The sequence below is a fragment of the Dama dama genome, chromosome 10, assembly GCF_033118175.1.
Source record: "Dama dama isolate Ldn47 chromosome 10, ASM3311817v1, whole genome shotgun sequence".
Classification (NCBI taxonomy): Eukaryota; Metazoa; Chordata; class Mammalia; order Artiodactyla; family Cervidae; genus Dama; species Dama dama.
Window position 1 is genome coordinate 28,404,110 of NC_083690.1, and position 24,948 is coordinate 28,429,057.

The 24,948-nt window shown below is 39.8% G+C and overlaps 2 protein-coding genes across 7 annotated transcripts in view; one reads left to right on the top strand and one right to left on the bottom strand.

The window, feature by feature from the left end:
• SEPTIN14 (septin 14) overlaps positions 1-1,873 on the bottom strand; it is a 29,886-nt gene extending 28,013 nt beyond the window's left edge. Inside the window, exons 1-2 of one of the 4 annotated variants that reach the window (XM_061154019.1) lie at positions 1,750-1,847; positions 962-1,105 (exon numbers count right to left, since the gene is read on the bottom strand). Coding sequence is in view for 1 of the 4 variants with exons in the window: in XM_061154021.1 (XP_061010004.1) it covers positions 1,750-1,797 (48 nt within the window). In the remaining 3 variants the exon portion in view is untranslated. Of the gene's footprint in view, positions 1-961; positions 1,106-1,749 lie in introns of all 4 variants that reach the window. The other 3 variants (XM_061154018.1, XM_061154017.1, XM_061154021.1) reach the window with 3 other exon arrangements.
• A 1,696-nt stretch (positions 1,874-3,569) lies between these two features.
• On the top strand, positions 3,570-24,266 carry ZNF713 (zinc finger protein 713). Of its 3 annotated transcripts, XM_061153317.1 has the most exons (6): positions 3,716-3,816; positions 7,037-7,171; positions 9,264-9,349; positions 14,689-14,815; positions 15,421-15,513; positions 19,824-24,266. In XM_061153317.1, the coding sequence occupies exons 3-6, from the start codon at positions 9,266-9,268 to the stop codon at positions 20,864-20,866; spliced, it is 1,347 nt and encodes a 448-aa protein (XP_061009300.1). In that variant the 5' UTR covers positions 3,716-3,816; positions 7,037-7,171; positions 9,264-9,265; the 3' UTR covers positions 20,867-24,266. The 3 variants fall into 3 exon arrangements, with proteins under 3 accessions (XP_061009299.1, XP_061009300.1, XP_061009301.1); XM_061153316.1 differs by lacking the exon at positions 7,037-7,171 and having other exon boundaries at positions 3,570-3,816; XM_061153318.1 differs by lacking the exons at positions 3,716-3,816; positions 7,037-7,171 and adding an exon at positions 7,196-7,549.
• The last annotated feature ends 682 nt before the right edge of the window (positions 24,267-24,948 follow it).

Sequence of the window (24,948 nt, forward strand, 5' to 3'; positions counted from 1 at the left end):
TTTTTAAAAATAAGAATATCTCTGTGTTACTGCCGACTCTGGCAAGTCTGCAGAAGGAAAATTGAAAACTAGAAGTACAAGTTAACTTGTTTTTTAAAACCCAATTAATGGTAACTTAAACAAGCAGGGGTTTACTTCTCTCACATAAATCTAGAGCTGAAGTTTACAAGGTATAGTCCCTGGGCCCCTGAGGATGCTGACTCTTTTTCAGGGGGCCCATAAGGTCAACTTTTTTCTAATAATACTAAGGTTAATTTGCTTTTTCCACTGTGTCAGCATTTGCATTGATGGTTCTAAAGCAACAGTAGATAAATCTGCTGCTACTTTAATCAAGGTAGAAGTGGTGGTGGTTTAGTCACTCAGTTATGTCCAACTCTTGCTACCCCATGGACTGTAACCCACCTGGCTCCTTTGTCCATGGGATTTTCCAGGCAAGAATACTGGAGTGGGTTGCCATTTCCTTCTCCAGGGGATCTTCCTGACCCAGGGATCAAACTCGGGTCTCATGCATTGCAGGGAGATTCTTTAATGACTGAGTCACCAGGGAAGCTCAATCAAGGTAGTGAGTATCCATAAAACATTTATACCATGTGTGATGGCATTCTTGGGTAAAACAAGTTATGTGGCTATGAGAAATAGTAACTCCTTATTTTATGGAATGTCAATTTCAACTGTAAAAACAACTGACAAATACTAGTTTTTTAGGCTTGGTCATTTCTAAGACAGGTTCTTGAAAATAAATGAAGTGTGCTTTGTAACAGAAAGGAAAAGAACTGAAAATACATGTTGTAAATGATAACATTTGAGCTTTAAGTTTTTGGAGAACTTGTATCTGCCATCTTGACAGCTTCCAAATACTTAACAAATTTTCCCAAAAAGATTAGTGGTGACATTAACAAATATACGTTTTTATACTTTATAGTGAAATATGTCAGCCCTAAATAAACTAGGGTTTTCCAACCTCAGCACTGTAGACATTTGGAGCTCTATAATCCTTTGTTGTGCACTGTAAAATGTTTCACGGTATCTCTAGCTTCTATCCAGTAGATGTCAGCAGCAGTCCCAGAGTTTGACAACCAAATCTCTAAACATTGCCAAAAATTTCCTGGAGGATAAAATCATACCCAGCTAAGACCTACTGAGTAAGGTAACTCAGTAAATAGCTATTTTCCAAATAGCCAATGTGTGACATTACAAAGTCATACATGAGTTCAAGATCCATTTGGAGAATGAGACAGACAAATAGATTTTGGTGACTCAGACTGTAAAGAATCTGCCTGCGATGCATCAGACCTGGGTTTGATCCCTGGGTTGAAATGATCCCCTGGAGAAGGGAATGGCCTACCCACTCCAGTATTCTTGCCTGGGGAATCCCATGGACAATGGAGCCTGGCAGGCTGCAGTATAGAGTCACATAGAGTTGGACACGACTGAGCAAGTAACAATTCTACTTTTTCAACATATTTTTATGTAAAAACAAAAAGTGTATGAATATGGTTTCAGATTCTACATTGCAACTAATCTCATCGAGTTTTGGTAGAGTATCAAAGAAAAATAGTCACAATTATGTGAGAAGACTTATTAAAGGATTTTTTTTTCCAACTAAGTATCTACATGAAGCCAGATTTTCTTCCGAAACATCAACCAAAACAACATATTTCAGAAGATTCAAGATAGAAACAGATACAAGGATCCAGCTGTCTTTTTTTCTCATTTTATGGTTTTAAAAATACATAATATAAAATTTACCATTTTAAGTTCAGTGGCATTCGGTAATTCACATTTCTGTGCAACCATCAGCTTCCTCCATCTCCAGAACTCCTTTCATATTCTCAAGTTGACAGTTTGTACTCATTAAACAGTAACCAGCCACCTCCACCCCACTTCCTGCCCCTGGCAACAATTATAATTTCTGTCAGTGTCTGTGTTTAACTAGGTATCACTTGTAAGTGGAATCAAACAGTATTTGTCCTTTTGTGACTGAATTATCTCACTTTGAATAATGCCTTCAGGGTATTAATCCATGTTGTAGTATGTTTCAGAATTTCCTTCCTTTTTAAGGTTGAATGATATTCCATAGTACACATATAAATACCACATTTTGCGAATTCATTCATCTGTGAATGAACACTGTATTTCTTTCACTTCTTGGCTATTGTGAATAATACTGCAACAAACATGGAGATGCAAATATCTCTTTTGAGATCCTGCTTTCAATACTTTTGGTTATCTACCCCAAAATGGAATTGCTGAGTCATATTATAAGGCTATGTTTAATGTTTTGAAAAATCGCCAAACTGTTTTCCACAGCAACTGTATCATTTTACATTCCCATCAGTAACACACAGGAGTTCCAATTACTCCACATCATTGCCAACACTTGTACTCTGTTTTTTGAATAGCAGTCATCCTAGTGTCTGTGACTTGGTACCTCACTGCAGTTTAACTTGCATTTCCTTAATGATAAGTGATACTGAACATCTTGTCATGTGCTTATTGGTCATTTGTATACCTTGCTTGAAGAAATCCCTATTAAATTACTTTGCCTAATTTTTTTTAATATTCATTTTTATTTATTTGGCTGTGTCAGATCTCAGTTGGGACATGGTGAATCTTTAGCTGTAGCATGCGGGATCCAGTTCCCTGCACCACCAGTCAAACCCAGGCTCCCTGCAATGGGAGCATGGAATCTTAGCCACTGGACCACCAGGGAAGTACCCCTTTGCTCATTTTAAAATCTGGATGCCTGTTTATTTGTTGTTAACTTACAGGAATTTTTTATTCATTCTGGACCTTAATCCCTTATCAGATATATGATTTGCAAATATTTTGCGGATTGTCTTTTCACTCTATTATTACTGTTCTTTGATGGACAGAAGTGTTAAATATTGAAGTCCAATTTACCCACTTTTTTTCTCTTTTGTTGCCTGTGCTTTCGATGCCATCTACAATAAATATTAATAACTGCCAAAAGAACGTCATGAAGCTTTTCACTCCTATGTTTTCTTCTAAGAGTTTTATCATTTTACCTCTCACATTTAGGTTTTTTGATCCCTTCTGAATTAATTTATGCATGTGCTGTTAAGTCTAAGGTCCAATTTTATTCTTTTGCAAGTGCACATCCAGTTTTCCCAGCACTGCTGAAAAGCCTCTCCCTTCCTCACTGAATTCCTGCATTAACAGATAAGCATTTGCAATCGATTTTGGTGAATTCCAATTTTATCTCCGTTAAAAGAATTCCATTGTTCTCATCAGTATACTTGTATTATATATTCAATCGTTATTACTATATCTTTAGTTTCGTCGATATAAAATTGGGGAAGGGGTGGTATTTCAGGACTGAGGAGAGCGACGACTTGCGTGGTCACCTAGGGACCGCGCGGCGCCCCCCGCTGGAGCTTCTGATCGTCAGGGGTTCTGGGAGGGTCCTGGGTCCTCTCTGAAGAAGCAGGTCTGCGAGGCCGGGAGCGGGGGCCGGGGACCGGGTGGTCACCGCGGCCCCGGTGAGCGGCCGACCGCGGGAAGCGGGTGGGAGTTCCTAGCCCGGCCTGTGGGAAGAGGTCGGGCCCCGGCACCGCCGGCGCATGCGTATCGCCGAGCCGGAGCCAGCGCGGCGCGGCCGCCATTGCTGGGAGGCTTTCGTCAGAGCCTGGCTGGCCCCGGCGGCTGGTCCAGCCCCAGGGGCCCCGTCACTGGGCGTCATTGGCTCAGGCATCAGGGCCCTCATCACCTTCTCCCGCCTCGGTCCGGACGGGCGGCGGCGGCGGCTGCGGCGTCAAGGGGCGGAGCCGCCCGCGGCGCCCTTTGTGCAGGCGGGTGAGTGCGGCGCCCGCGGGCGGGAGGCGGGCGAGGGGGCTGGGCGGGCGGGGGTCACGGGGCGCGGAGCCCTCGACTCCGAGCCCCCGAAGCGGCGCCCTCCGGCTTCTCGGACCCTCTGTTCCCCTGTCATGGGAAGGCTTCCCCATTCCCAAGATTACAAACCTATTTTCCTCTAATATTTTCTGCAATTTATTTTTGTGTAGGCGTGGGTGGGTATCATTTTTGGAAAGTTTTTCCCATCTCAAGAGTATTAAAAGATTCACCTTTATTTTCGTCTAATACCTTTAAAGGATTTTTAAAATAGTGGGGTTTTTTGTTTTGTTGTTTTTTGTTTTTACATTTTAACCTATAGGATATTAATTTTGTGATAACCTGTAAGATAGAAAAATGCCTTTTTCCCCGGTGATCTTGCCGTCATCTCCCACTGAATTGAAATGACACTTATCATCTATTCTACAGACGTTTGTATACTCACATCTGTTTCTAGCCTGTTACACTGCTCTCACAGTTTCTGCACTGATACCATTTTGTTTTAATATAAAATAAGTTTTAATATGTGGCAGAGCAGATCCCCATAATTGTGTCTTTTGATTTAATGAGTTTTCTGTTTCTTTTACTTACTTTGAATTGTGGGAAATATTAAAGGTACAAAAATTACCATTTTCTAAGAGACAGGATTGATCATGGCACAGTAGGTGCTCTTATTAAATGGAGAATATTGAAAGTCACTCTGTTGCTGAAAACTTTTGTATACTTCCCTGATGCCATCAGGATAATGTTTTAGTTTCTTAACAGTGACGTCAAAGCCCTTTTCTTCCAAGGGGCAAGCATATTTTAAATTCATGGCTGCAATCACCATCTGCAGTGATTTTGCTTGCTCTTTGGAAGAAAAACTATGACAAACCTCTACAGCGTATTAAAAAGCAGAAACATTACTTTGCCAACAAAGGTTGGTGTAGTCAAAGCTATGGTTTTCCAGTAGTTGTGTATGGATGTAAGAGGTGGACTATAAAGAAAGCTGAGCGCTGAAGAGTTGATGCTTTTGAACTGTGGTGTTGGGGAAGACTCTTGAGAGTCCCTTGGAATGCAAGGAGATCCAACCAGTCCATCCTAAAGGATATCAACCCTGAATATTCATTGGAAGGACTGATGCTGAAGCTGCAATATTTTGGCCACCTGATACAAACAGCCAACTCATTGGAAAATACCCTGATGCTGGGAAAGATTGAAGGCAGGAGGAGAAGGAGACTGTAGAGGACAGAATGGTTAGATGGCATCCCCAATTTGATGGACTTGAGTTTGAGCAAACTCCGGGAGTTGGTGAAGGACAGGGAAACCTGGCATGCTACAGTCCATGGGGTTGGAGAGTTGGCCATGATTGAGTGACTGAACAACAACAACAAAGCCCTTTATGACCTTAATATTGCATACTGCTTTGCCTTCTGTCCTTGCACTTTATGTTATAGGCGTACCAAACTGCCAGGACAGGACCCAAAACCCTCTGGGGAAAATGCATTAATTAAATTATATCAAAATTACATCAGAAAAGCCCATGTGCCAAATATTTTGAAAAATATTTGCTGTATTTGAAAAGAGCAAAGTGCTTAAAATTAGAGACATAAAATACTTGCAACATGTGTTAGAGAAAGTATCCATAATATGTAAAGAGACTTGTTGAAAAAAGAAAAGTGTCGGACTTCTCTGGTGATCCAGTGGCTGAGTCTGCTCTCCCAATGCAGGGGGCCCTAGTTCAGCCCCTGATCAGGGAGTTAGATCCCACATGCCACAGCTAAAGACCCCACATGCTGCAACTAAGACACAGCACAGCCAAATAAATAATAATAATAAAGGTGAAAATCCTAACTTTAAAAAAAAGGTGGACAAAGGATATGCACAGGCAATTTATAGACGAAATACAGGTAACTAATAAACAAAAAAAGTGCTTAACCTCATAAGTAACTATAGAATGCAAATGAAGACAAAGATACTTTTCACCCTTTAGACTGGGAAAGTATATCAATATTGGTGCTAACAAAGTGTTGAGGCAAACGCAGAGGGGCAGGGCCTGGGTTGTGCAATTGAGGAAGTATTTTGAGTGGCGGTATGACTACACTTAGTAAAATGTTAAGTGAGTTCACTCTGTGGCTCAGAAATTCTATTCTAAGATCTGTCCTGCTGAAATACTTGCACAGGTGCATAGGGATGTGTGTACAAAGATGTTCATTACAATATTGTTTGTAATTTGAGAAATGGATACCACTTAAATGCTAACTATGGTTAAATGTATTGTGATAGATCTGTACAGTGTAATATTGTGCTGCTATAAAAGTAGAATAAGGTAGTTTATTATGAAGTTAATAAAAAGAAAGATCTCTAAGATCAGCATTTCCAAAGCTGTGTTTTATGGAATCCTATTCCCATCAGATGCCATAAAAAGTAATCTCAAACTAGCTATATTTGTATACAATGTATAATATACTTGAAATATTCCTCATTCCCTTGGGTTCATAGGAGGAGAAACCTGTCTTCCTAACATGGTTAGTGCAGTTTTTGTTGTTGTGAATATATGGTTTTCAGGTGATTGGGTTTGAAACCCCAAGACATTCTTGTAAATTCAGTCTGGCTTTTCAGACCATGGGACCTTTTTAGAGTTTTTGCTTGGTAAAATAAGGACCTGATCCTTAAAGTGCTTTTAAATTATTCTTGAAAGATCTTCCTATTAGTGAAAACTGGTTGTAAAATGTTAGATTCCTGGCATGTCTTGGCTTGAGTGGCTTCTTTAACAGGGCCATTCCATTGGAACCACAGTTTCCTTTCTTTCTTCTTATTACTTCTCAGAAATGGTTTTATTCTTTGTTTCTATCAGTAGTTTTTGAGAGGAGTTTTTGAGGTCAGCTTTTGTGAACATAGAACAAATGTATTCTCATGATTATTAACAGATCAATACATTTCTTTCTGTTATTGGTACTGGTGAAATGCCTGGTTTTTTCTTCTTTCTGAGGAGAAAGAAGAAAGTCTTTCTGGGGGAAAGGACCACATGTTTTCTGTTCCAAGAAGAGGGTGGGAGAGGACTAAGGCTAAATTTGTTGTAGTTGCTGCTTCTGTATCTCTCTGCTCTTTGAGAAATTCTAAAACCTCTCTTTGGATCGTTTTAATGAATTCCATCTCCTACGGTGCTCTGTCTCTATCAATGAATAGTGTGTCTGTCCCTTTTTAGACTCCATAGGTCTCTAGGGGACCAACACTGCTGGAGTTCTTCTGCTGACTCTGATGCATCTCATTACCGGTGCTCAACCTGAAATTGTATCTCTCAAGATCTCTGCCGGGAGGCAGATTCAAGTATCATAGTGAGGTATGTACATGTAGGATTGATGCCTTTAGTGAAAAACAACAACAACGACAGTGTAATAGCCAACTTCAGGAACCTCCACATCTCAGCTCTACATGAACAAGGCAAGATCCTGAGAGTGGCTGCCCTGGGAAGCAGAAATCACTCTCATGGGTATCCACTGGCTCCTGACCCTCTCATGAGATCAGGCACCTTTAATACCTAGGACTTGCTGTTGCCTTTAAGGCACTGGAAAATCAGCCTTCAGGGACTGACACGGCTGCTGAAGCTGTTAGAACTGGTATGTCTCCTGACTGTCGTGCCCGAAGAGAAGGCTTTGGTGACATTACAACTGAAGGACTGCAACGAGGTGCAGTCATCCTCGGGGAGGACTGAATCCAGGTACTCAAAAAGGAAGGTGAACATTCTGAAGAATGAAAAGAGTGAAATCTCCTTTCTGTATTGGAAGGGTCATCTTTTTAATCATTTGTAATGTTTATTTTTATTTATTTATTTATTTTTGGCTGTGCTGGGTCTTCCTTTGCTGTGTGCAGGCTTTCTCTAGTTGCAGCGAGCAGGGGCTACTCTCTAGTTGCGGTGCGTGGGCTTCTCATTGCGGTGGCTTCTTTTTGCGGAGCAGAGGCTCTACAGTGCACAGGCCTCAGTAGTTGTGGCACGTGGGCTCAGCAGTTGCAGCTCATGGGCTCTAGAGCATAGACTCAGTAATTGTGGTGCACGGGCTTAGCTGCCCCACGGCATGTGAGCTCTTCCTGGATCGGGGATTGAACCTGTGTCTCTTGCATTAACAGGGGGATTCTTTACTAGTGAGCCAGCAGGGAAGCCGTAGAAGGATCATCTTTTTTTTTTTTAATCTTTTTTTAATTAATTTATCTTTTAATTGAAGGATAATTGCTTTACAGAATTTTGTTGTTTTCTGTCAGACATCAACATGAATCAGCCATAAATGTCTCTTCCCTCTTGGACCTCCCTCCCATCCCCTCCCCATCCCACCCCTCTAGGTTGATACAGAGCCGTTGTTTGAGTTCCCTGAGACAGACAGCAAATTCCCATTGGCTATCTATTTTACATATGGTAATATAAGTTTCCATGGTACTCTCTCCATACATCTCACCCTCTCCTCCCCTCTCCCCATGTCCGTAAATCTGTTCTCTATGTCTGTTTCTCCACTGCTACCTTGCAAAGAAATTCATCAGTACCATCTTTCTAGATTCCATATATATGTGTTGGTATACGATATTTATCTTTCTCTTTCTGACTTACTTCACTCTGTATAATATGCTCTAGGTTCATCCACCTCATTAGAACTGACTCAAAAGCATTCCTTTTTATGGCTGAGTAATATTCCATTTGTATATGCACCACATATACTTCTTTATCCATTCATCTGTTGATGGACATCTAGGTTGCTTCCATGTTCTAGCTATTGTAAATAGTGCTGCAATGAACATTGGGGTACATGTTCATTGTACATGTATATGTCTTTTTCAATATTTGTTTCCTCATGGTATATGCCTAGGAGTGGAGTAGAAGGATCATCTTAAAGAGAGTAGAGGAGATGCCTGGACTTTGAGTTTAGGGATGAGTTTATTCCCCTAAAGAGTAAGAATAACTCCTCAACATATGTTCTCTGCATCACATCTTCTCAGTGGTTCTCATCTGCCACTTGGAATCATTTGGAGACTTCAGAATTTAAAATGCTGTTGCCCAGGCTCACCTGAGATTGTTAAATCCAAATCTCAGGGAAGAGGGGCTGAGCACTGGCATCTTTTTAAAATCCCCCCAAGTGAGTAGCTAGTGCTAAAATCCCCCCAAGTGAGTAGCTACTAGCTAGTAGCTAGTAGCTCAGTGAGCACCCCTGAGCTTCCCATATGTCACAATAAATGGAGTTGTACCACAGAAGAGAGACAGCCATACTTTAAATTCCTCAGTGTAATAGAGGAACAAGAATGTCACAGTTACGTCACGCAGCCTTTAGCCTTATGTCTTAGGAGGGCTTCTCTAAACCGTCTGCCATCCTGCTACAAGACAAAAGGTACACAGTTTAGGTGCAGCCTTAATATCATTCCTTGACAAGATTCTTCTCTTCTTTTCATAGGAATGCCCTCTCAGGATGCCATATTTTCCCAGGAAGGAAACACAGAGAAGGAAATGAATGTTGGATCACAGACAGTCATGTCTCAGGTAAGTTCAGTTTTGTTTTTGTTTTTTTTTTAATAATTTTATTTCTTATTTTTTTGGGTTTTTTTTTTTTTTGGCTGTGTTAGGTCTTTGTTGCTGTGGGGGCTCTTCTCCAGTTGTGGCAAGTGGGAGCTACTCTCTAGTTGTGGTGTGGAGGCTGCTCATTGCAATGGCTTCTCTTGTCACAGAGCAGGGGCTCTAGGGAACATGGGCTCCATAGTTGCAGCTCCCAGGCTCTAGAGCACAGACTCAATAGTTGTGGTGCACAGACTTAATTGCTCTGAGGCATGTGGGATCTTCCCAGATCAGGAATCAAACCCATGTCTCCAGCATTGGCAAGCAGGTTCTTTACCACAGAGCCACCAGGGAAGCCCCAGGTAAGTTGTTTTCCTCTCCTCTGAAATGCCATGGTGGTTCGCAGAATGTAGGTACTTTTATTTTTTAATTTTCAGAACTAAGGCCCCCAAGTCCAGAGCCTCTGAGATTCTTGTGACAGATGTGACATATCTGTATGTGGTGTTTCCCACTCACCTTCCATACCTCTTTATAGCTCTTCTCTCCTTCAGCATTTTTATCAGCTTGTAGATTCATGTCTGTGCTGGATGTTGTAAAGGCAACACAAGAAGCCATAGACTATCTTTTAATAGTGCATGTGTGTGCTCAATTGTGTCTAACTCTTTGTGACCCCATGAACTGTAGTCCACCAGGCTCCTCTGTCCATGGCAAGAATACTGGAGTGGGTTGCCATTTCCTACTCCAGGGGATCTTCGCGACCCAGAGATCAAACCCACATCTCCTGCATTTTCTGTATTGGCAGGCGGATTCTTTAAATCACCCTTCCCTTAAACAGCTCACTAGAATTTAAACACTTGCCATTCAGTCTTCAAACAATGAATGATGCCCATGTCACTGGCCACTTGGAGGTAATGAAATTAATATACCTGAGGACCTCTGCTGCCACAAATTAATGTGACAAATTAAGCCAACTTCAGCATCCTTCAGCAGTCCTTCCAGTGAATATTCAGAACTGATTTCCTTTAGGATTGACTGATTTGATCTCCTTGCTATCCAAGGGACTCTCAGGAAAGTCTTCTCAAACACCACAGTTAGAAGGCATCAGTTCTTCAGCGCTTCTTTATGGTCCAACTCTCACATCTGTACATGACTATTGGAAAAACCATAGCTTTGATTCTGTGGACCTGTGTCAGTGAAGTGATGTCTCTGCTTTTTAGTATGGTGTCTAGATTTGTCACAGATTTTCTTCCAAAGAACAAGCGTCTTTTAATAACATATAATTTACCCAGTCATCATCCTTATTGTCTACTTTCCCCTACTGAAGTTTCCGAAAGGAAGAGAATTTTAGTGTCTCTTATTCACTAGTATATCTCAAGCCCTATAGGTGGCATATAGGAAGCACTGAATAAATATTTGTTGAACAAATAGGAATTTTGCATATGATAAATGTCACATCTCAAATCAGTGGTGAAAAGATGGTTTACTCAATAATCGATGATATTTCTGTGGAGCCATGTGGAAAAAGATGAAGTTGAATCCATACCTCACACTTTACATTAGAACTATCTTCAAATTGATCAAATATTTAAATTTAAATATTTTTGATTTAATTTTTGTGAAAAACTAAGCCACAGAAGTTACACAAGAAAAAAATGGGAGAATTCCTTTATAACTTACAATTGAGAATCCAGAAGCCATAAAAGAAAAGATTGATGAGAGAGAGAGAGACAGGAGAGAGAGAGAGAGAGAGAGCCAGCTAAGCAAAGGGCAGAAGACAGAAAGGAAAAGATTATTTTTGGAACCATAAAGGGCAGCCAGGAGAGTTAGTGGGGCCCTAAAGGACCTTTCACAGGACATAAAGGATAATAAGGAAAATCTTGTTATGAGCTGAAGAAAGGGGACACTTGAAGAAGGAATTTTGGTTAACAGTGTCATCTTCAGTAACAAGAAAAATAGGAACTATACTTAATGGACTCAATGATATATTTAAGGAGATTTTCAGGTAGAAGATTGAAAGTGCCAGCTGTCAGCTTCTGGCTGGTTAAAGTAAAATGTGAGAGGAAAAGGTAAACTAAATAAAGAACTGTTACATATAAAGGAAGCAGACATGAAAATATGCTCAACATCTTTAATCATCAGGGAAATGCAAATCGAAACCACAGTGCGCTGTCTCCTCACACCTGTCAGAATGGCTGTCATCATCAAAAAGAACAGAAATAACAAATTTTGGCGAGGATGTAGAGAAAAGAGAACCCTCATACGCTATTCGTAGCAATGTAAATTGGTGAAGCCACTATGGTAAACAGTATGGAGGTTTCTCAAAAAACTAAGAGTAGAACTATCACATGACCCAGCAGTTCTACTCCTGGGTATATACCCCACCCCACCCCCCAAAAAAAATAAAACACTAATTCAGAAAGAAACATAAACCCCAGTGTTCAAAGAGACATTATTTACAATTGCCAGGACATGGAAGCAACCTCCATGTCCATGAAGAGATGAAAGGATAAGGATGTGGTGTATGTATACAATGAAATTACTCCTCAGTCATAAAAAAAAGAATGAAATTTTGCTATTTGCAGCAATATGGATGAACTCGGAGGGCCTTATGCTAAGTGATATAAGTCAGAGAAAACAAATACTGTATGATATCACTTTTATGTGAAATCTGAAAAATACAACAAACTAGTGAATAAAACAGAAAAGAAGCTGACTTGTAGATATAGAGAGAAAACTAGTGAGAACCAGTGGGGAGAGAGAATGGGGGAGGAGCAATACAAGAAATAGGGGATTAAGAGGTTCAAACTATTATGTATAAAATAAGCTACAAGAATCTACAACACAGGGAATATAACCAATATTTTATAATAACTATAAATGGAGTATAACCTTTAAAATTCATGAATCACTATATTGTACACCTGTAACTTACACAATATTGTACATCAACAGTATTTCAATTTTTTAAAATGTCAAAAAAAATAAATATAAAGGAGCTAGAAATTACTGAGTTTGAAAATAAAACTTTCTTATTCACACCTCTCAACATGTGCCCAGCTCAGCTACATTATAGAATTGCTCTAAATTGCTGTTTACTTAAATGGGAGTGGCTATGGCAGTTATTTCTATGAGTTTCCCACCACTTTGAGTTTGTGAAGGATAGAGGGTGGGGCCAAATACCTATTTCTTCAGCTCACAGAAAGAAAAATAGAAAGCTTTCAAGGAACCATACCTGAGGAACTATGCTCCAAGAGCCTCATCTGCCTGTGGACCTGGCATAGATGATAAGATCCCAGACTTCAAATTGATGCCATAATGGGATGAAACGTAGGGGTCTTGGGGAAGATGAGTGAAATTTGCATGAGGAAGGGATGTGAATATTTACCTTCAGAGGGTAAACAGTAGCAGGTTGTATTTTCTGAAAATGGCACAATTTCTCCCATTCCATATGCTCCTCTTATACTGATTTAACTACTCTGTCAGGAGAGGTATGATTATGTTCCTTCCCCTTGGATCTGGCTTGTGACTGTGGTGGAACTGAAGCCACGTGACTCTTGAGGCTGGATGAAGAAAGGTGGTTCTCTTGGGAATTTTGCATTTGGCATCCAGCGACCATGCCATGAGGAAGCTCGGGCAGCGTGTGGACAGGCTTGTATGGAGAGGACTGAAGACACCTGGCCAAGTTCCCAGCTTTCAGCCAGCACTGACTTGCCAGCCACATGAATGAGCCTCTTAAAAGTGAATCCTACAGCCCCAAGTTGAGCCTCCCAGCTGAAACAAAATGGAACAAAGATGAGCTACTCCTGCTGAATTCTGCCCATGTTCCAGATTCTGTGAATAAAATAGATGATTGTTGTATTGAGACACTAAATTTGGAGGTGGTTTGTTATACAGCAGTTGATACCACCCCTACAGAGGTGAGCTTTACAATGTGTATCAAAATTGCAGATTCATATACTCTTTTGCCAGACACCTCCTGGGAAATGGATTCTAGAGATAGACTTATATGCAATAGCGAAATAATATACATTCAAGATAATTCATTGCAGCACAATTTATAGTAACAAGAGAGTAGAAAATAGCTAAAATGCCTGTTAGTAGACTAGTTACATAAATTGTGGGACATTCACACAATACCACACAGCTATAAAAAAAAAAGGAGGAGGAAAAAATCTATGAACTGATGTGGAGGGATTTTCAGTATAAACTGGTCAGTGAAAAAAATCAGAAGCAAAAGACTTCTGCTACTTTGTGTGAGAAAGAAGAGGAAACAAAAATATATAAATGCATCAAATACTTGTTTGAGGGAAAAGAGACATTGGAAGGATAAACTTGCATCTATTGAGATTGGCTACTTGTAGGACTTAGATGGAAACGGGGTGAAAAGAGGGAATGGAGGTGGGCAGTATACGAGGGCTTAAAATTGAAAATAAACAGAAATAAGTGAGCCAAACTGTATTTCAAATTACTGATATAACCACGCTGAAAAGGAGTTAACTTTTGAAACTAAATCATTACTTGTACTCTATGTCCTCAGGCTAAAAACAAAAACAGTTCTCAATACTGGACTCTCATTTGTAGGCTTGTTCTGTGCAGAGGTATGTTCCCTGGTAGCTCAGCTGGTGAAGAATCTCCCAGCAATGCAGGAGACGCCAGTTTGATTCCTGGGTCAGGAAGATCTCCTGGAAAAGGGATAGGCTACCACTCCAGTATTCTTGGGCTTCCCTGGTGGCTCAGACTGTGAAGAATCTGCCTGCAATGCTGGAGACCAGGTGTCTCATGGTCAGAGAAGGGAATTACAGATATGAGAAGAGAGGATAGAATGAACCCTGCTATGTTGGATTAGATTTAGAGATATCAATATGGACCCATGGTGGTTTTTTTTTTTTTTAACCAGTCACTCTCTTGACCTATGGGTTTTAATAAATATCAGTAAATACAGGGTTGGATATGGAGTTGTGTGTGTATACGTACATCATTGTATATGTTCCCCTCTTTCCTAGATACGACCCCTGAGAGGGCCTAGAAGAAATGGTACTCCAGTAGCACTGGATGCAGCTAGTACCCAGATCTTGGGGTCTTAGTGCCATTTTTCATTAAAAGGAACCAGGCATAGCACTTAAGGATTTGACCAGCAGGGCAGAACATGGCAGACTGCCTCCCTGTATCAGCTGGGGAAGCAGAGCAGCTCAGTATTTAACCACTAGAAGGAATCAGGGATCCTTTGTCTACTGCACCACCTTTGACTCTTCCCCTAAGGGCCCCTGTAAAGGGGAAAAAAAAAAAAAAAGGTTTCTGGCTGAGCAGGGATATACTTGATGTTTCAGGAATCACTGACATTCCAGGACGTGGCTGTGGACTTCACCAGAGAAGAGTGGGACCAGCTGTACCCTGCTCAGAAGAACCTCTACCGAGATGTGATGCTGGAAAACTACAGGAATCTGGTTGCACTGGGTAAGGAGGGCATCTCTGTGAGTCATGTCCGATTCTTTGGGACCCCATGGACTTCGGCACGCCAGGCTCCTCTGTCCTTTACTATCTTCCAGAGTTTTCTCAAATTCATGTCCATTGAGTCGGTGATGCTACCTAAACATCTCATCCTCTGTTGCCTGCTTCTCCCTTTCTTTTCAGTCTTTCCCAACATCAGGGTCTTTTCCAGTGAATCAGCTCTTCTCATCAGGTGCCCATAGTATTGGAGCTTCAGCTTCAGCAGTAGCAGTCCTTCCAATGAATATTCTGGGTTGATTTCCTTTAGGATTGACTGGTTTGAACTCCTTGCAGTCCAAGAGATTCTCAAGAGTCTTCTTCAGCACCACAGTTAGAAAGCATGAGGCCAGAATGGAAGAAAGCCAATCAGTTGTGGACACAAGAGACCTCTGTTTCCTGCTTTCTCCTCTGGTGAAATGTGTTGACTTTGAGATGGATAGCTTTATTTTGCTGCCTTGGAAGCCTCCCCTTTCCAAATCCAAATACCCTAAAGATAAAAAAGTTTGGAAAAGAGTTCTGAGATTTTTGTTCCCTGTGTAAAATTCTAAGATACACATTTTCCTCTTGAACAGGGCATCAACTGTATAAGCCAGAGGTGATCACTCAGTTGGAGCAGGAGGAGCGGTGGATGATGGGAAGAGTCAGCCCACCAGACACTCATCCAGGTGAGAAGAGAGCATTTGAGTATTTGTGACTCAGTGAAGGAAAATAGGCACTTTTGAAATACTTAATGGAGTGTGCTCTGAACATCTTAAATCCCTCTGGGATTTAAAGGATATCAAGGCATTTTTAATGGGTTTGGTCCCTGGGTTGGGACTATCCTCTGGAGAGGGAAATGGAAACCCACTCTAGTATTCTTGTTTGGGAAATCTCATGGACAGAGGAGCCTGGCAGGCTACAGTCCATGGGGTCCAAAAGAGTTGGACACGACTTAGCGACTAAACAGAAGCCACAGCAGAGGCCTTTTAAAAATTTCAGTTCATATTTGACATTTTTCTAAAGTAGAAATGACTATTTTTTTTCTGATTAAACAGATAAAATATATATATATATATATATATACTTACAATTTTAAAAATTTGCACAACACAAAAATTATTTTGAAAGTTCTAGTTTGTTCATAAATACCTTGATATTGCAAATCTCCACAAAGCACTTTCTTAACTATTTTTTTGTTCATACATCCTTTCAGGATTCTTTAAATCTTTTTTTTTTTAATATAAATTCATTTATTTTACTTGGAGGCTAATTACTTTACAATACTGTAGTGGTTTTGCCATACATTGACATGAATCCGCCACGGGTGTACATGTGTTCCCCATCCTGAACCCCCCTCCCACCTCCCTCCCCATCCCATCCCCCTGGGTCATCCCAGTGCACCAGCGCAGAGCACCCTGTCTCATGCATCGAACCTGGACTGGTGATTCATTTCATATACGATAATATACATGTTTCAATGCCATTCTCCCAAATCATCCCACCCTCGCCCTCTCCCACAGAGTCCGAAAGACTGTTCTATACATCTGTGTCTCTTTTGCTGTCTCACATATAGGGTTATTGTTACCATCTTTCTAAATTCCATATATATGCGTTAGTATACTCTATTGGTGTTTTTCTTTCTGGCTTACTTCACTCTGTATAATAGGCTCCAGTTTCATCCACCTCATTAGAACTGATTCAAATGAATTCTTTTTAATTGGCTAAGTAATATTCCATTGTGTACATGTACCACAGCTTTCTTATCCATTCGTCTGCTGATGGACATCTAGGTTGCTTCCATGTCCTGGCTATTAAATCTTTTTCTTTTCCATACCAAAACCCCTCTACCATTTTTACCTGTTTTTCATTATTTTTTTTCTTTTTATTATCAAACATGTTAAACTTGTCTAAAACCCACAGCCTTGGTTCTCAGTCTTATTCACCTTTGTGATAGGATCCCTGTCATACCTATGTTACTACAATTTTTTTCTTGGAGATTACCACTGACTTCCTTCCAGTGAAGTCCAGTGGCTAAAACAAACCACCATTATCATGTTTTATGATCAGGTTGCATTTGACTGTGTTGACTTGACCCTTGAAATTGTCTCGCACCTTGGCTTTCACACCATTCTTGCCTCCTGTAGCCTCTCTCCTGTCTCCCTACCTGTTCTTTTCTTTAATTAATTTATTTTTAATTCAAGGGTAATTGCTTTACAACATTGTGTTGGTTTCTGCCATACATCAACATGAATCTATCATAGGTATCCTACCTGCTCTTTTGAATACCTTCTCGCTCCTTATTCTCCTAAAGGCACATATTTCTTATGGACTTGGTGTTCATTCTGCAGTACTGTGCTTTTAAGTAGCTTCTCTATGTCATTTTTTCATTTATATATCTCTAGCCTCAGTATTTCATCATACATTCTCTTCCCAGAGTTTAGATTATATTTTTGTTTATGACTGTCATACTGTCATTTTAATCAAGTATTTCAAACCCGGGACCTATTGACTCTCTACTCCTTTAAACCATCCCACTAAATATGAGACTTCTTGACCAAAAAAAAAAAAAAAAAACCCAAAACCCCAAAATCTTAGCTCCTTTTTGTGGGCATACCACCTATAGTGCTCTGCCTGGTTATATTAGGAAACAGTGAACTAATGGGTATGTGCCAGATACCGAGTCATTAAGCCAGGTTAATGTACTCCATCTTAATTCTTTGCTCAGACACCTTGTTTCATCATTTGGGCTTGGTTTTCTGTCATTCAAACTTGAGCTTTCTGAAGCTGACTCTGACTCACTTGTCTTTCTTGCTTTTAGTGCTCTCTGTTATCTTAGGTAGGAAAACTTACTCCTTTTTCAGCCTCATTGGACCTAAATTTTTAGCCTGACAGGTGCTGCACTGCAGTGCTCTAAACCCTGTTTAGAGGCTGATAATTAAAAAAGTTTGTCAAGAACCCCTAGCACTTTTCCTGACAATGATGAGTAACATTATTTCCACAAACCTTCCTATCCTGGAACCTGGAGAATAGGAAACTAAAAAAGGAAAATGAAAAACTCCCTTTTCAGGCAAATTGCCAGTGTAGGTGCCCATGCAGAAACCTGAGCTGTTCTTTCCCACAGGTACATATGCTGCCATGTGAAGGAGCCATACTGTCTCCCATTATGTCCCTACCCAAAGACTCTCAACTAGAGAAAATAATTACTACACTCAAGGAAATTTCCAGGTAATTCCCTGGCAGTTCAGTGGTTATGACTCAGTGCTTTCACTGACAGGGCCCAGGTTCAGTCCCTGGTTTGGAATTTAAGATCCTGCAAGCTGTGCAGCATGGCCAGAATAGAAAAGAAATTTCTAGACTTCATTATCAGCTGTACCTAAGTGGTCAAGGCTTTTGGTCCACAGATGAGGTTGAATAAGTGGTTTCTTTGTATCCTCCTTGTCAGGGCAGGCAGCCTAGCAGTGTCCTCCAAGGAGACTGCTTGCATTTTTGCATTTTCCTGTGAGACACAATCAATTGTTTCTCTTACAAGGATGTGGTAAAATGTTTCTGTTGATGGAGGAACTGAGATAGAATGATCTGGTTTGTGCAGCCTCATTCTGGTGTGCCCTCTGGGGTATTGCTTGTCTTTGACTTTAGCTGATGTCTGTTTAATATCTAGAAATTATCTTCCTAGCTAAGGCGAGACATGGAAAATGTCTGATGGATCTAGCAATGAAAAGGTTAGGAATGATATTAATGAGAGAAGTGACAGGGGAATAATTAGCAAAACAGTCAAGTTTGTATGTTGCTGAGTTAACAGGAGGTTTAAAAAAAGAAAAGAGCTAGTAATTGGACTTCCCTATCAGTCTAGTGGTTAAGACTCCATACTTCCACTCTAGGGGGTGTGGGTTTGATCCTTTGTCAGGGAACTAAGGTCCCACATGCTGCTGGTACAGCCAAGAACTAAAAAACAGTGCAGCTAGTACATATATGGTACTTCTTACAAGAAACTCAAATGAGAAGGTGAAGCAAAAAAAGAGGGTGACTGCTAAACTAGAAAGAAAGTGAAAGTGGCTCAATTGTATCCAGCTCTTTGTGACCCCATAGACTATACAGTCCATGAAATTCTCCAAGCCTGAATACTGGAGTGGGTAGCCATTCCCTTCTCCAGGGGATCTTCCCAACCCAGGGATTGAACCCAGGTCTCCCACATTGCAGGCAGATTATTTACCAGATGAACCATGTAGCTAGACCAGAAGGCAGTGTCAAAACAGGATTATTCTAAGCAGGAATGATTCCAGCTTGTTTAAAGTGCTGAATGGAAGGGGTCAGGGAGAGTATAAGTAGAAAATAGAAAAAATGGGGCTAGGTTCTAAAAGAGATGGGAGTAGGATTAACAACAAGGAGATTAGGGTAGCCTCCACTTGCTGCATGGGCTACAGTTTGTGGGGTCGAAAGGAGTTGGCCACAACTCAGCAACTAATACAAAACTTGCCACAACTAGAAAAAGCCCACATGCAGCAATGAAGACCCAGCACAGCTGAAAATTAAGTATTAGTTTTATCATTTTAAACAAAAGATTAAGATAGGAAGAAATACTTTTGAAATAAACAGATACTGGGCACTACAATAGAATAATCCACAGGTGAGATTGAGAAGGTCCTGGACTTGGCCCTGTGTTCTCTAAGCACAGTCTTTTCTGTCTTCCACCTCTGAGCACAGACTTGCTTCTGATATTTCTTATTCTCCTTTCCGTTTTCTCCCAATTTTGTATATTCCTGATTGATCTCTTCTTTTTATGATTACCCCTCATATTTTAAAATTTCTCCCTGCTCACTGCTTCTTTGTCATCCTCTTATAGCCTTTCCCCTTTGTTGCATGGCTTTATTTCAAAACTTTCAATGCCCCATTTTCACTGTCTGCACTTCTGTCAATTTCGTTTGGTGATTTACTATGCAGCAATTTCTTTTTCAAACAGAGAATACTGAAGTGTTTATATGTTCTGAATTTCTTTTAGATGGGGAGAATAGACCAGAAGTTAAAAAATCAAACCATAATATTTCTGATGAAAATCAAACCCATGACATGATAATGGAGAGACTAACAGGAGACAGTTTCTGGTACTCCATCTTAGGTGGACTCTGGGATTTTGATTACCAGTTAGAATTCAACCAAGAAAACCAGCAGAGATACTTAGGACAAGTATCTTTTACCCACAGAAAGATCACACAAGAGAGAGGCCTTGAATGTAGTAGATTTAGGGAAAACTATAATCTGAACTCAAACCTTCTTATGCAACAGAGAATTCCTTCAATGAAAATACCCCTTAATTCTGACACACAAGGAAATAGCATCAAACATAATTCAGACCTGATTTACTATCAGGGAAACTACGTAAGAGAGAATCCTTATGAATATAATGAGTGTGGAAAAATCTTCAATCAACATCTTCTTCTTACCAGTCATATACATGCTGAAGGGAAACACAGTGAATGCAGGAAGGCCTTCAGCCAGAACTCATCTCTTACTCAACCTCAGATGATCCTCACAGGAGAGAAACCCTATAAGTGTGATGAATGTGGGAAAAGATTCAGCCAGAGAATACACCTTATTCAACATCAGAGAATTCACACAGGAGAAAAACCTTTTATATGCAACGAATGTGGGAAAGCCTTCCGTCAACATTCATCCTTTACTCAGCATCTGAGAATTCATACTGGAGAGAAACCCTATAAATGTAATCAGTGTGGTAAAGCCTTTAGCCGGATCACATCCCTTACTGAACATCATAGACTTCACACTGGAGAAAAACCTTATGAATGTAGTTTTTGTGGGAAAGCCTTCAGCCAGAGGACACATCTTAATCAGCATGAGCGAACTCACACAGGAGAGAAACCCTATAAATGTAATGAATGTGAAAAAGCCTTCAGTCAGAGTGCACACCTTAATCAACATAGGAAAATCCACACTCGGGAGAAATTGTGTGAATATAATAAATGTGAGAAAACCTTAAGCCACAGTCCTTCCCTTACTCCACAGCACATATCTCAGAATTTTTAGCTTTGTCCTAATGAGGGTGTTGGGGGTGGTAAGGGAAATGTATGAATATATAAATATAGGAAAATTTGGGTCAGACCTTTTCATCCTGTTCAATATCAGATTATTCATAGTAGGGAGAAAGCTTATAAATAAACTTTTAATGCATAGAAGCCAAATAAATTTAGACCTTAAATTTAGCATATTATATTCCCAGGAGAAGTTATACATAGTGAAAATAATTTATTTTATAAACAAGATTATATTAGTAGTCATGTTCCAAACTTTTTTTAATGACCAGAAATCCTGTAGGCAATGACCTATCATTATTCCCTTGTGATTTTTATAGCATACAGTTTTTAAATTATATAAATATTAATTAATTAAGGCTATTGTGTAGTATAACCAGTCACATAAACTTGAAATAAAGAGAAAGCAATATTTCTCAAACTTAAGTCATTTGTGTGTATCCTTTACCAATTTTATCATACTTAATGTTTACTTAATATTTTTCTTTAATAAGACTCGGGATTTTTAGCCTTGTCCTAGGAAATATTTATGGAGATTGTGAGTTTTATATGCTAATTATATTCTAATTTCCATAAAAATAAATATATAATTTTGAAGTTGAAAATATTCATTGGTGTATCATCTAAGTCTTCTGTACCATCATTTGAGAAGCCATGTGATAGGATATGGCAATAGTAATATTTTTTAGGAATCCTTGCATTATTTTCATCAAACAGGTCCTGGGATCTCTAAGATGAGTCTTAGAGGAGACTGAGGATCATATTGATGAACTTTGAAAAGTGATTCAGAGAAATCTACTTTTCTATCCTGTTCTAGTTTTAAATTTCCCTATGGCAAACAGATTTTTGAATCAAAATTGTTATTTCTGTTACATTTGCAGGTTTGAATAGAGAGGAGGTTTTATTTTATACTGACAGGGACTTTATAAGAATCCCTTCACCTCCCTGCATCACTGTGGAAGTCAGAAGTAGGGGCTGTACCAGAGGGTGAGCAGTGGTGCCACATTGAGGCAAAGAACCAGGAAACAGCCTTATTGGTTTATGTGAACAACTAGGGAAGTGTAGGGCCTTCCCAGGTGGCTCAGTGGGAAAGAATCTGCCTGCCAATGCAGGAGCTGTGCATTCAACCCCTGGGTTGGGAAGATCCCCTGGAGAACGGAATGGCTACCTACTCCAGTGTTCTTGCCTGGAGAATTCCATGGAGAGAGGAGCCTGGTGGGCTACAGTCCATAGGGTTGCAAAGAGTCGGAGCTGATTGAGCACACATGCAAGTGTTACTAGTTTGCTTAATAATTCACTTTATTTATTGAAGTATATTTATGTACCACCTTTTCCCAAAAGGAACTTAAGGTGGTTAAATTTTATAATCATTGCCTTGTTTGACAGAAATCACAGTTTGATGTTACAAAGCATTGTAAATATAAACCGTCATAAACCATGAATAGCTACATCTAGGGAGCTGCTTGTTTCTGGGCTTTCTGTTTTTCTCTTGGCCTTCTCAGTCTTGGCTGAAGAAGCCATGAGACCAAGTTGCAACCCAGTCCCCTTGCTTTTTTTTTTTTTCCTTCCCCAGTCCCCTTGCTTTCTCACCTTTCTTCTAACATATCTCCTAGCTCAAGACTTCCCCATTTCTTTATTCCTGTGAAGGACTAGATATCATAGGCCTTATGCCAAAGCTGGAATGATTTAAATTTTTAATAAAAAATTAAGACACTAAAAACCAAGAAAGTAATGAAATTATTTCATTTCATCATGGAAGTTAAACTTTTCAAGTATATTTTTGTCCCATACATCAGTGGATGAAATAGTTAATAAAACCCTGAGATACTGGAGTGAGGGAGGATTTCTAGTAATATGTTTAAATACCTGTGTAATGGAGATCAAATTTCAAGACAGATAAGTTCTGAAAGTGTCTCTTCACCAAAGGGAGTGACTTGCAAGATTTATTTGCCCTAAAGAGGCAGAGTGTACAGCTCTCAGGTTTCAGGAAGAGAGAGTGAGGCAAGATAAAGTCTCAGACAGCAGAGGTATAGGTTAAAGGAAGTAATGATTAATTACAGTTGGTGAAGCCTTTGATCAAAGTATGCAACCAAGAAAAAAAATCTGAATCCACAAAGAGTGCTAAAGGCTTCAACAGAAGGCAATGTATCTCACACAGGGGAAGAAGGAGAGCAGTACAGGATTTTCAGAAGAAGATAAGCAGAATTTGGACAATTTCAGAAAAGAGGAGTCTGAACTGAAGGAGACCAGTTGGCCATGGATTTTTACCAATTCTTCATAATATTAGAATCTATTATCTATGCTTAGGGTCATAAATGATTATGCTATGTTAACTGTATAGTGAACTATGTCATTCTGGTGTGAATTCATTCTCATGTCCTTTGTTATCTTCAACATGTTCTAATTTAAGTGAATCCTAAATATATTTATTACATCAAAATTCTAGGGAGTCATAGGAGTGGTTTACTCATTCAGAAACCTAACATAATGACTTACCTCTGTCTAGGAGGGCAAGATATTACCCTTTTACATATATTCATTCATTTGTTCCATCCAACCAGGTGATGTTGCCTTTTTTTTTTAATGAAAAGAGATACTTAAGCTTAGATATGATGATAAGTGATAATTATTCAGAGTTTCTCAGACTGGAATGTCACTAGAACGTGGATCGTCTTACTCCTAGTCCAGTGAATAAAAACAGTGCCTGGAACACTGTTTTATAGCACTCTGAAAACATTTGATAAATGTATTAAATTTAATAAAATGAGAGATTGCTGCTCAATACCAAAATTCATATGATTCTCTTTCTCAGAATCTCAGAGTGAAAAGGATTATCATGTTGATAGATTCTCTTATATCCAAAGGGCTTATGGGCTGAGAGAAAAATATTCATTTGGATTTTGATTACTTTTCAATTTATTAATTTAAGAAACCAAATGACATTCCTTAAGTAGCCAACATTCCTCTAATTATTCATAGATGTGCAAATAATAAATACTTAAGAATTTCTAAAATGAGATATCCTTACTCTTGTAAACCCTGATCAGATTTAAACACATCTAAACATTTCATTAAAGTTGCAGACCTAAGATTTCAAATGTTATTTAAGTGCCTTAAACACATTAAGAAACAGGTAAGAGGTACCCAGAATATCAAAATAATTATAACGAAACTAGTTATAAAAATGTCAGACTTCCCTGACAGTTCAGTGGTTAAGACTCCAAGCTCCCAATGCAGGGAACCCAGGTTCCATCCCTGGTCAGGAAACTAGATCCCATATGCCACAACTAAAGAGTTCACATCCCACAGCTAAGACCCAGCAATGCTAAATAATATTTTTAAAAATCATAAAGATTTTTAAAAAGGGAAACAACCTGAGGAGTATCTGATGAATGGAAAAGGAAAAATCATATATATATATATACACAAAATACTATATATATATTTTTTACATTATAGATGTATGTGTGTATATATGTAAATACAAATTCCTTCTCTTTATATATACAAAATGAGGCTTCCCTAGTGGTTCAGTGGTAAAGAATCTGCCTGCCAACACAGGAGACACGGGTTTGATCCCTGATCTGGGAAGATAACCCTGGAGAAGGAAATGGCAAGCCACTCCAGTATTCTTGCCTGGGAAATCCCATGGACAGAGGAGCCTGGTGGTCTACAGTCCATGGGGTCGCACAGAGCTGGACACAACTTAGCAACTGAACAACATCAACAACATATACAAAATACCATAGACTGCTAAGTTGCTTCAGTCGTGTCCAACTCCTTATGGCCCCATGGACTGTAGCCTACCAGGCTCCTCTGTCCATGGGATTCTTCAGGCAAGAATACTGGAGTGGGTTGCCATGCCCTTTTCGAAGGGATCTTCCTGACCCAGGGATCAAACCCGTGTCTCTTAGGTCTCCTGCATTGGCAGGTGGGTTATTTACCACTAGTGCCACCTGGGACCATAGACTGAGTGATTTATAAAAGCAGAAATTAGTTGCATACACTTCTGGAGGCTGGGAAATCCAAGATCAAGGTGCCAAAAGATCTGTGTTAGTTGGGACCCACTTCCTGGTG

Bases quoted from the DNA above. Each gene is read 5' to 3' on its own strand.
- ZNF713 (XM_061153316.1), top strand. From the start codon at position 3,585: ATGCGTATCGCCGAGCCGGAGCCAGCGCGGCGCGGCCGCCATTGCTGG. The intron at 9,350-14,688 runs GTAAGTTCAGTT...TTGATGTTTCAG, and splicing joins CACAGACAGTCATGTCTCAG to GAATCACTGACATTCCAGGA. The intron at 14,816-15,420 runs GTAAGGAGGGCA...CCTCTTGAACAG, and splicing joins CAGGAATCTGGTTGCACTGG to GGCATCAACTGTATAAGCCA.